Below are 12271 nucleotides of genomic sequence, written 5' to 3'. Positions count from 1 at the left end.
AAGTTTTTAAAAAAAGATTCTTCATATCCTGTAATTACTAGGCACAAAAACAAAACAACAAGACAATGCAACCAGTAATATACTTAATTTACATAATTGCATAATAAGCAAATTAGCTTGCCCAGATTTGTGGAACTGGAATATGGCAACCCTACTTTAAGGCCAATCCCACATAAAGCACATTGCAGTAATTCAGTCTGGATGAATCAGTGCATGTATAATTGAAGCCAAATCTGTGTTCTCCAGATAGGGCTGCAGTTGGCAAATTAGTTGAGTTGATAAAAGGCACAACTATTATCACTTGAGCCTCTAAAGTTAGTGCCAGGTCCAGGAAAATCCCCAAGCTACAAAACCTTGATCATGTTACGTATTGTTTCCCCTTATCCATCCCAGTACTGCCTCCAGACAACAATTCACAATGTCTATTGCCTCCCTCTGAATAGTGAATAGAAACATGAGGCAGAGCTGGGTGAGATCAGCATATTAATAACAACTCTACCCAAATGTCCAGATGACCTACTCCAGCAGTTTTGCATGCATATTAAAAAGCATAGGGTTACCAGATCTCTGGCTTTCGGCCGGAGACTCTGGTTTTTGGGGATCCTCTCCGGGTCTCTGGGTGACTCACCTTAATCTCTAGACTTTCAGGTTTCATTTAAAAAACATTAAGTTTCTTGGTGGTCTGATTCCCGAGATATACACCAAAATGTCAGTGTCCCCCCCTTAACTTCTGTTAGTTGCTCTAAATTCTGCTCTAATCCGTGCCCTTTCAGGTTTTTAGCCAATAAGAAGTCAGGGTTGTGATTGACAATAGTAAGAGCTAAATCCCAGTTTCCTTTTCCTGTTTCCATCAGGAATTCAGTAAATATACAGCTTTCAGCAGCATAAAGAGTACTTTCTGTGTACAGGATTTGGCTTTTTCTGAATAAACATGCATAGTATTGCACTACAACAGAAGATCACAGAAGGATCTTGGTAGGCATAAAAGTGTACATTTAAGGTTTTTTTTAATTACTTGCAAAAATGGTATATTATTTTTATTTTTCTTATAATTTTTGAACAGAAGTTTTAAACAGTGTACATGCTTCAGTGTTATACTTTTCTAATTAAGGAGTCAAACAAAGTTTAAATTTTACAGTACTGTGGAAGAGGGCAGCTTATTTGTCTTATTCATAACCTGTTTTGAAAACCTTCCCAATATGAAATTATTCTGGGAGTAAAACCTCTATGCTAATTCCATGTACCAGGGAGCTGAGCCCATCGAATTCAACAGGACTTCTTTTTGAGTAGACATGGTTAGGATTGTGCTGAAAACCAATGGGACTTTTCAGTGAACATAGAAAAGGATTGTGTTGTAAATCTTTTTCTCCCCCTCCAATTCTTTTGTTTTAATTTTTTTGTAAAGCAGTGAGGCAGGGCTTACTTAAGCGTCACTGCTTTTATTTGGCAGGAAAGTAATAGGTTTTTTTAAAAAAAATGTTCTGCAATGGCCAACTGGTTTTGACAATAAATTATTATATGGGGTGTATATATTTTTACATCTCCAATGTGTGCATATATTGAATATTTCCAACAATCCTGTGAGAGGTACAGTTGGAAACCAAGGCAGCTCACAACAACATGTAAAGCCATTTAAAATCCAATAACTGTAAAACAAATATAAAACAGTTGCAAAACAGCTTAAAGTGGCATGATTCTGAATTTTGGATTGGGTGAGTAAAGATCCTTATCATTGAATTGCAGTCCTGTGCATACTTCCCTGTCTGAGTAAGCCCTATAGAATACATTGGGACTTGCTTCTGAGTAAACAAAGGATTGCACTATAAATATCTTTACAGGTTGTGTAAATAATAAAGTCTTTCACATTCATGCTTATATAAATATTTCTTCATAATATGTCTTGATATGTATCTCATTTCATACTACGGTTACAAATTATTATTTACAAATGATTATTTCCTCTACATTTTAAGGGTGCCCTTCTTCCTTGGGGTGGTCATGGTTCCCTTCTGTTCTTTTCACCCTGAGAGGTAGGTTAGGCTAAGAGATGCTGTGTAGCCCATGGTCACCAAGTAAACTTTATAGCTTATTTCTATTTTAAAATTTAATTAAAATGATGTATACCTAGGCAAACTTTATGAAGTAATGGAGATCCACACAATACATTTAAAGCACATCCAACAAGCATTTAAAGTGCCTGATTTCCCCTAAAGAATCTTGGGAAATGAAGTTTTCCCCTCACAGTTATAGTTCCCACCACCCTTAACAAACTAGTTTCCAGGATTCTGTAGTGGGATTCACATGCTTCAAATGTCAGAGCTTGGAAGAGTTACTTTTTTGAACTACAACTCCCATCAGCCCAATCCAGTGGCCATGCTGGCTGGGGCTGATGGGAATTGTAGTTCAAAAAAGTAACTTTTCCAAGCTCTGTCAAATGTAAAAGAAGATTAGACAAATTCATGGAGGACAGGGCTATCAATGGCTACTAGCCATGATGGCTGTGCTCTGCCACCCTAGTCAGAGGCAGCATGCTTCTGAAAACCAGTTGCCAGAAGCCTCAGGAGGGGAGAGTGTTCTTGCACTCGGGTCCTGCTTGCGGGCTTCCCCCAGGCACCTGGTTGGCCACTGTGAGAACAGGATGCTGGACTAGATGGGCCACTGGCCTGATCCAGCAGGCTCTTCTTATGTTCTTATGTATGTTGAATGTGCTTTAAATGCATGGTGTGGATCTGCCCTAGCATGCTGTGCATTCATTAGTGAATTGAAAAGAACAATTTTAAAAGATACATTTTTAAAAGGGCTGTAGCTCAGTGGTAGGGCACATGCTTTGCATACAAAGGTCCAAAATTCAATCTCTGGAAAAGACTATTGCCTGGAATCCTGTAGAGCCAATGCTAGTCTATGTCATCAGTACTGAGCTAGATGGTACCAAATGGCCTGACTCGGTACAAAAGAGGAAAGAGACCCACGGGCCACAGTGACTCCAACATTTATTTATTTTATTTACATTCATATACTGCTTTATTGTAAAAAAAAACCTCAAAGTGGTTTATAGCAGGAATTAAAGCAATAAAATTATTGGCAAAAACAGTTAAAGACAATTTTTTTAAAAAAATTCAAAATAATAAAACCAACAATGAGTTAAAAAGAGATAAAAAATAATAGCTTCTACATGCCTGGGTACGGTTGCCTAAGCAAAAATATTTTTAGAAGGTGCCAAAAAGAGTATAATGAAGGCACCTGTTAATGTCAATAGGCAGGGAGTTCCAAAGCATAGGTGCTGCCACACTAAAGAATCAGTTTCTTACAACAGCAGAACAAGTACGATGTGGCACCCGTAACATGGAGAGCACACCTTGAACTTGGCCTGGTAGCAAATCAGCAACCAGTTCAGATTTCAGAGCAGAGGTATTATGTGCTGATAGCATGTCAGCAATTGTGCCACAGCATTCTGCACTAACTACAGCCCCTTGGTCAGGTTGTGCCGCATGTGACCTTGGTTGACTGGCTGCCAGGATTTTTTTAGTTTTGGTTTTTGGTTAGGAATCCTGACTGGTTGTGGAATGCTGAGTTTTCAGCCTTACTCATAGGAATCTTGTTGTGGTTGGTATGGTATTGCATTTGGGAATCCATTGATGTCTTTTTCTTTTTCTATTTGCATTTTATTTACCTTTATCCTCACTCCCTGTCATCCATAGAAGCAGCAACAGTGGTTCCATGCACTCCACTCAATCCTCTTAAACCCACTGATGATGCACCTTGTTGTTTGTTTCTTGCCCAATAGTGGTAAAATAGAATTCACATACTGGGCAGCATGGCTGCTGTTGTATTTCCCAAGCTGCTGCCTATGAAGGTGGACCAAATCATGTGTGCTTTCTCTCTGTCAATTATATTCACTGGAATTGGGTTGGCTGATGGAGTTTATAGCAGCCAACAGGGGAGACAGAAAAGGGTAGAGAATCTTCTTACTCATTTCTAACACCCCTTTCTGAAGTGAAAGGTCAAATCTGTAAAGAAATTTGGATGTTAAAAGGTAGGGGCAGGGCATTCCAGGCAGGGGGTTGCCAACTCTGCTTGGATATGGATATCTTTGCAGAGGATCCCTAGTCAAGCTTTACCAACAACACAATCCAAACCATATCTATTGAGAAGTAAGTCCTATTGAGTTCTATAGGGCTTAGTCCCTTAGTAACCGTGTTTAGAATTGCAGCCTTCAGGGGCATCCATCTTTCTTCCTACAATGGCCTTTTGGTGACTGGCCTGGCCTGAGGGCACTTAAAACCTTCTTGCCAGAAGTGAGTTGGCTAGATTAAATGTTCCGTACCCTGGCTCCATCTTTTAGCTATGATTTCTATCTTAATTTCCAATCAGAGAAATGTTTTTGTATGAATTGTATGCACCAACTGTGATTGATGCTTAATGTATCATGCTTAATGACATCACTTGGGCCTGCCCCATGATGTCACATGGACCCACCCCATGACATCACTCAGGCACGCCGCATGACATCATTCAAGCCCACCCCCAAAATCTCAGGGTTTGGGATGCTTCTGACCTGGCAACCCTAATGGGGGATGTGATTGGACCCTGTAGTATCCATAGGCCAAGGGTAAATAAAGCCACTGAGAAGTCCAGAAGAATTAAAAGGGTCACATTCACCCTTGTCTATTCTCTCTCAGTGAAGGTAATCCATTCCAAGGGACCAAGGCAATTTCAGGGAATTTCAAAATCACTAGTGATTTCAATAAAGCGATATCTGTACGTATAAATACTAATATCTATATACAACATACAATATGTGGTTTAAGGTAAATTCAGTAAGAAAATAAAGACAAAATATTGTATCAAGAATACAAGAGCTATTTTCCTGGATCATGGCTCTATAGAGTCTAATATTCTGTTTGAAGCAGTAAGGAGCTAGATGCCTCTGGAAACCTACAAGCAGGCTATATTTGTCCCTGGTATCTATTTCTAGAGACTATATGCCTCTGAATGCTAGAAGGTTTCATGTGCTAGGACATGCAACTAGCCTTGTCTTTGTAAAACATGAACATTTATGACTATTTTAATTTTCTTGATTTTGTGAACTGTGTGACTTTTTAAAAGTTTGTGATAAACACCAACTTCAGTTCATCTTAGCAAACTATATTTGTTCTTGCCTTCGCAAACACATTTCTTTTTGAACAGGCGGATGCCCCGCGCCATGAACAAATAGACGTGGGAAATGGGGATGTGTTGATTGTGGTGTCCTGGATACTCAGTCAGTGACAAGAGTTTGCGTGTGTATATAAAGTTCAAATGATTTCCTCCACTTATTTACAGAATGACAAAGGTTAAATGTATCCACAATGTTCAGCTCACTTCTGTGTTTGAAAGAAAATCTAACTGATTAACCTCATAGTAATTGCTCAAAAATCTCATATAATCATAAGGCTACACCAGATGACCTATTTATTGAGCGTTCATCCTGATTTCTTTACACAGAGCATATGTGGACTTTTAGATTATATCCAGTCTTTATTGAGCATTTGTTCTGATTTGTTTGTAGGGAGGTTATAGTACAAGCATGCATCCTGATTTGCTTGCAGGATGTTTCTGTCTTCCCATTAATTATTCATTCATTCCACACTTTTCAATTCATTTCCATGTCACTTTCTTCATCGCAAAAAAGTCAATTTCTTTTTTTTGAAGTAGATTTGTTGCACTAGGGCAATTGCACAAACCTACTTTTCCCAGTATGAGCTTGAATTCCTCCTGCAAAATGCTGACAGTCTGGAATTGCTCTATAGAGTTGGAAAGAACCTTGCAGGTTGTTTACTCCAGTGCAGGATTCAACTACAGCATCCTGGCAGATGGCTTTCCAGCCTCTGTTTAAATATCTCCAGTGAAGGAGAGCCCATCACTTCTCAAGGCAGATGTTTTGTACTGTTAGGAAGTTTCTTCTAATGTTTTGTCAACTTTTGCTTCCTTGAAATGTCCACCCATTGGTTCCAGTCCTGCCCTCTGAAGCAATAGTAAGTCAGCTACATCTACTGCATGACAGCCCTCCATGTACACTATTGTGTATCCTCTTAATCTTCTTCTTGAGGCTAACAGTTAGACAGCCTCTTTGATTAAATGTTACTTAACAGCTTCCTCAGTAACTGCATAGAAAAAACATGCACACACTGAAGAAAAAAAAGGGAGAAACACTTGTGGCATTATAATACCAATAGCTCAACAATATAGAAAAATAAGCCTAAATCAACTATATGGGTTTTTCATTGAAAAACAAAAAATGTCTAAGATGTATTTAGTAACTATGCAGTTTAACAAGTCTTTAATTCCTCAGTAAACAGGAATTAAGCCCTCAGGATTGTGGCTTTTGAAATTAGGGTGTGTTTAGACTTGGAGGCTGCCCAAACTTCTTTCACATCTTGAAGGGAAAGCGCCATGCCAAACATATGTAATCAGAAAAAAGTGATTACATTTTGAAGAAAGATCATAAAACAAATACTCCCATATGTTTCAGAGATCAAATAGAATGTCAGAGAACTAGCACCACAATGTTTTAACTGTGTAGTAAAAAGAATTTTCAGATCTGACAATTAATGCAGTGTGTGAAAAGTAACAGAAAAGGTTGTAGTAAGTTAATAAAGATTTTTTAAATATGGAGCAGGAAAATGGGGATTCCTATTCAGGCTTCATCAGAAAAAGAATCCCTCGTGCCCTGGAGGGAAACCTGGGGGTGAATGAGAAAACGCTCTCCTTATGCGAGAGTTAAACTAAGGGAATAATGATTTAAGACACCATAATTTAAGCAGAAAGTGTAGGTGAGATAGTGCCAGCTGCACATCAGAGGTCCAGTTAGGCTCACTTTTCCAGCAGTGACATCGACAGCAGAAGCTTCCTTGGCAACCTTTCTTTGTCTTCTCCTCCAGACAGCAACAGCAGTAACACAAGGCAGTGGACCCCAAGACCAAGAGCAAAGCAGAGGTGTTTCCTTACCCCAGTGCATTTCTGAAGACGTTTAAGATTATGAGACTCTCCAAGAAGAATATTTTCCCCTCCATCTTATTCTTCTTTCTTTTAAGTTTAATTGACAAAGCAGTGCAATCCTCTATGAATGCTATTGCCATATTAGCCTGAGCAGGTCCTTTTAACTTTAGCTTCATTGCCATGTGTCTAATTAAGAGGTGGTGCCACCATTACAGCAAGGAAAAACAGGATAAACAACAAGTCTGGTATTTGTAAAAGGCTTCTACCTCACATGCTTCTGTTTCTTGCTGTTGAAATGGAAATGGACTGCCTTCAAGTCGATCCTGACTTATGGCAACCCTATGAATAGGGTTTTCATGGTAAGCAGTATTCAGAGGGGGTTTACCATTGCTCCTCTCTCAGGCTGAGAGGCAGTGACGGGCCCAAGGTCACCCAGTGAGCTTCATGGCTGTGTGGGGATTTGAACCATTATCAAATAAGTCAGCTTGAGCCCCCACTGTTTTACAAGATAAAACTTATGCACGAGCAGAGCAAAACCTTTTTAGTGGTGGCTCCAAATATCCATCAATCTTTTGAAAGCATTAGAAGATATTCAATTTTACACATGCCTTCACTTACATTTAGTAGTTGTTAATACACAGTCCAGCTCAGCAACTAATTTTAAAGAGGGCCCACACTTTGAAAGACAAAATGTGCCATTGTAGACTTGCAGAAGAGAAGATTAATGGAATCAGGGCTGCTTGGATTACATTAATGACCTTGGCAAGAATTTCCTTTGTTAGGAACAATGTCTAGGAAATAGTCAGAGACTTTCCTGGAAGGATAAAAGGCCTTTTGGCAAAAGAACATGCCTTTCTCTCTCTCTCTCTCTCTGTTCCAGCTAGGAAAGGCTGTCTAAATTAGTAAAAAGAATAATAGATTGAATGTGAAGATAGGCTGCAGTTTGAGGGGAAGATACCCAAACACAGAGAGTGAGTTTTGACTCTATAAACTGATGTCATTTGGCACAGAGTAGAGATGCTATATGACAGCTATGGACTTTATTTATCTGTTGGAGTGTGTGTACTTCCACCTATGCTCAACCTGCATATTTGTAAATAAACTAAATATTACAAAAAGTAATATGCCTCTTGTGACTTCCTTTCAGAAGAAACCACAGCTGCCTAAGTACTGCACCCCTGAACATAGAAAACTGTCTTATACTAAGTCAGACTATCGGTCAGTATCGCCTCCATCGACTAGCAGTGGCTCTCCAGGGTATCAGGCTGGAAACATTTATAGCTCTACCTGTAAATGCTGACAATTGAACCTGGGACCTTCTGCATGTAAAGCATATGTTCTACCACTGAATTATGGTCCTTCCTCTGGAATTTTTCACTGCTTAAAGAACTGGGATGTACATAAAGTATGTCATGCTTTAATGACTCTGCCCACTAATTCACTCCCACACAAGCAAAAACAAAGACAAATAGCTCTTCATCCTCCCCAGTATGGACTGCTACAGCGTGACTTTGTGTGTGCCTAACTGCAGAGCCTTCCTCTTGAAGATACAGGCAAATACAGTAGGGCCCTGCTTTACGGCGCTTCGCTAATACAGCGGTCTCAATTAGATGCAATTAGACTAAAGCTTCACTCATATGGTGCTTGTTCCACTTTTACGGCGGTTTTCGGGCGTTGCACGCCATTCTATTCAATGAGTTCCGCTTTTCGGCAGTTTTCGCTTTGTGGCGGGGGTCCAGAACGTAACCCACCATATGAGTGGGGCCCTACTGTAACTATTGAATCCCTTCCTGCTTGCACTGTGTTCAGGGGGCACAGTGAATTAACTGTGGAGTGGCTCCTTCAGCACAACCTAGGCTAAAGTGTTAATGCAAACATGGCTCAATTTTTCTATGGGGGCTTTTCATCCACACATAAGCACTTTCAACTTTAAACCTCCAAAATCTATCTTGATGTTTATTTGTGCTGTGTGTTGTTATCCCCTCCCCTCAATTACTATTTCCCCACTCACCAGAAGTTCCAGAAATCTGAGGTCCTTTGTGGGCATGTGTGAAGAAATTTACCTGTACATGCACACTATTTTTTTAAAAAACATTTTGTTCAGGTAATTGCACAACAACAAACTTCCACCAAAGCAAACATTTCAAGCATGGTTCACAGTGGGCAAAACAACATTAACTAATTAATTTTAAAAAGTTTTTTAATGTTATTTACCATTTTTGTGCAAAACAGAAGTTTTAAAATGTGTATGTGTCATGCCTGGCTGAGCAGCAACAGAGAGACATCTTCTGATTTCTCTTCCCAGCAACCATCCAAGGAGCACCTTATCAGGGCAAAAAACAGCCAGGCAAGAGGAGGCACAGGATATCCAGACACCACCATCCCGCTAATACAGAAAGCCACAGCATGGCTCGGAGAATAAAATAAACAGTATGTTTCATAAACACACATGGCCAAGGCAAGACAGGGAGAGTGATTTGGGGAGGAGGAATTTGGGGAGTGGTTCTTTTTCTTTCCTGTCTCCTATACCTGTCAATTGATCCTGAAGGGCAAATATTTTTTTATAATACAGCTGTTTTGTGCATGAGCAGTTTTGCACAAAACAGCTGTTTTTTAAAAAAAAGAAAGTACCATGAACATGCCATCACCAGCAACTGGTGGAAATATACATGCTGCATTCTTTCCTTTCGTCTGATGGGAAGAAAATGATTAGGCTGTGCTCAGGCGAGGAGGAAATGGAAGTTGGGAGTGGCTGTGGCAATAGATGGCACTCAGCAAAACATCACCACACATGTAAAAAAACCCACACCAGCCCGCAAAATGCACTTCAGTGTGTCTGCAGTCAGATAACATGGAATTTTATATTGGATTTTCTTCTGTTATGGGATTATCCATTGATCAGGGCATACAAATTAATGGGCAGTAGTGGATTGCCACGAATCCACACAAAAATAGAGACACAAGCAGCTTCAGTCACATCCACACCATAAATTTAAAACACTCTGATATCACTTTAACAGTCATGGAGAAGCCTGGGAACTGTAATTCATTAAGGGTGCTAGGAATTTTGGTCTGTGAGGTCACCATCTTTAATAAACCAAAATTCCCAGAGTCCTTTGGGGGAAGCCATGACTGTTAGAGTGGTATAAGAGTGCTTTAAATGTATTGTGTGGATGTGAGTATATAAATGAGCACCTAGTTTCCAAATTCCCTTCTTCCCTTGGCCAAGAGGAAATTCTGCTAAAGACCTGTGTTCAGAGCCCTGCCAGGGACCTGTACAGCACCCTGTTAGTAAACAAACTAAGTTACCATCACCTGTTGGAACCTCAATATTGCAGTCAATGATCAACAGACAACACACTCTTTAGTGTGAAACCAATAGAAGCTTTGGCAGAGTTCTTTTCTTAGGCATCTAGGATGCTCATTCCCATTCCTTTGCATCTTAAAGATGTTTTATTTTAAAATGTTTTAGGGATGTTTTGTTTTAATATATATTTAAGTTAGTTTTTATAATGTTTTAGAGTGTTTTTAGTGCTTTTGTTTGCTGCCCTGGGCTCCTGCTGGGAGGAAGGATGGGATATAAATCATCATCATCATCATCATCTTGCACCATATACAGGAAGGAGCTCCCCAAATCTCTTTGTACTGGCTCTGTTTGCATTAAGTAGGTATAGGTTAAAGAGGCCTTTACTTAGTGGTGCTGGTGCCCATTTAGACTAGTAGGGCAAAAAGCAGGGAGGCCAACAGTAGGTGGAATCAGAGCCAATGATAGGCAGGGACAACTAATTCTAGTTTGGACCCCATCTTCCTCTCTGTTGAGTGCTGCAAAGACAACATTGAGACTAAGGAGAAGGAAGCTGACAGACTGTGCCACCCCTGTACTCGTTGTAAGTAAGAAGTCAGGCAGGTGGAGGCTGACTGAGGGCATAGTAAGACTGGTGGGTTGGTGCCCTTTTCACCCTAATACACCAGTCTCCACTGCTTTCCTTGTGTCCTGAAGTGTCTGAGGAAGTAATAAGAGAAGGTCCTGCCAACACCTCAGTTGTTCAGAATGGGGGAGAGAGAATAAAATATATTTTGCATCTCTCTGAGAGGAATGGGTTGCATGAAAATGTTAACCATTTTCAAACTATATCATTACTACCATCATCATATACCTAGTCTCCAATTCACATTTGCAATGTTATTTGAAACAACAGCAGCTGAGGGGTGGGATGGGGGTAGCCATTTTAAAACATGTTTAAATAACTCTACCAAACTTCCTCTTGGGGTGCATATATTGGTTCACACTGCTTTCTAAAGCATATTTAGGTTTGCATTGCAAATTGGATTCTACATGGTTTATCTTTAAAAGCATAATAATATCATTTATGAATGGATAGCTTCATAGTTTTAATGTTAAATCAGGTTAGTAGATATGTGGAGGAAAAGTAATGCAGAATATAGCAATTAAATAAAATGAAAAATGCAAATACAGGAAAAAAGTGATTTTAAAATACATGTATATTAAATATACATGTATATTTAAAGTACATGTATATTTTTGCCTTGTTACTCACATTCTCATAAAGGGCTTGAAGAGTCTCTAAGTCAACCACAGAGTTATCCAAGTTCACAACAGCTATGAAAAAAGAGACAAAAGTGAAAAAGGATTACATGTCAAAATGATAATCCATCAATGAAGGAAAGACTAAGCACAATCATTTTTTATGACCCAATGGTCATACAGCTTAAAGGCTTAATGTTTATTAATGCCTTGGAAAAGTGCTGCATCTAAGATTGTGGACAAGGAACATGGTGGAGCCAAGTGTCAAATGTTAAGAAATTCATGGCCCCATTCCCCTACAAGACACACATAGGATCCCATGAGTACAGCAAAAGTTAAAGATCAGAGATAAGCTTTACATCAGTCTCATGATCTGACTAAAAGCATTATAGAAAATTGTAAGTCTGTTACAGCAACACACACACACAGACCTGTCACTGGTAAGGTTTCACTCTTAAACTGATTAATTCATAGATCAACCACTGACCTTCAAGACACTTGACAAGGGTTAAATCTTCCATGCATTAAAGCCAAAGATTTAATATAGATATAAAAATGTGCTTTCTAGTCCTAAAGCAACTTATGCTATGCTACAGATATCCATTTCTGTTCTTTTCGTGTTAAAATAAAATGTAGTTAGCCTTTATACAAACAGCTATTTCAATCAACCCAACTTCAAAAGGGGAAAATGATGATTATGATTAACAAGGACAGAGAGAAAGTTAAGATAATTCAACAATAGCAAAG

General features: G+C 39.3%; 1 protein-coding gene across 5 annotated transcripts in view; it reads right to left on the bottom strand.

The window, feature by feature from the left end:
* FMN2 (formin 2) overlaps window positions 1-12271 on the bottom strand; it is a 340988-nt gene that overhangs the window by 101257 nt on the left and 227460 nt on the right. For all 5 annotated transcript variants that reach the window (XM_061624583.1, XM_061624581.1, XM_061624582.1 and 2 more), the window contains exon 9: window positions 11538-11599. In XM_061624583.1, the coding sequence (XP_061480567.1) occupies window positions 11538-11599 (62 nt within the window). The remainder of the gene's footprint in view (window positions 1-11537; window positions 11600-12271) is intronic.

The sequence above is a fragment of the Rhineura floridana genome, chromosome 4 (assembly GCF_030035675.1).
Source record: "Rhineura floridana isolate rRhiFlo1 chromosome 4, rRhiFlo1.hap2, whole genome shotgun sequence".
NCBI classification, from domain to species: domain Eukaryota; kingdom Metazoa; phylum Chordata; class Lepidosauria; order Squamata; family Rhineuridae; genus Rhineura; species Rhineura floridana.
The sequence above is the reverse complement of the archived record's forward strand: the minus strand, read 5'-3'. Positions and strand labels throughout refer to the sequence as shown.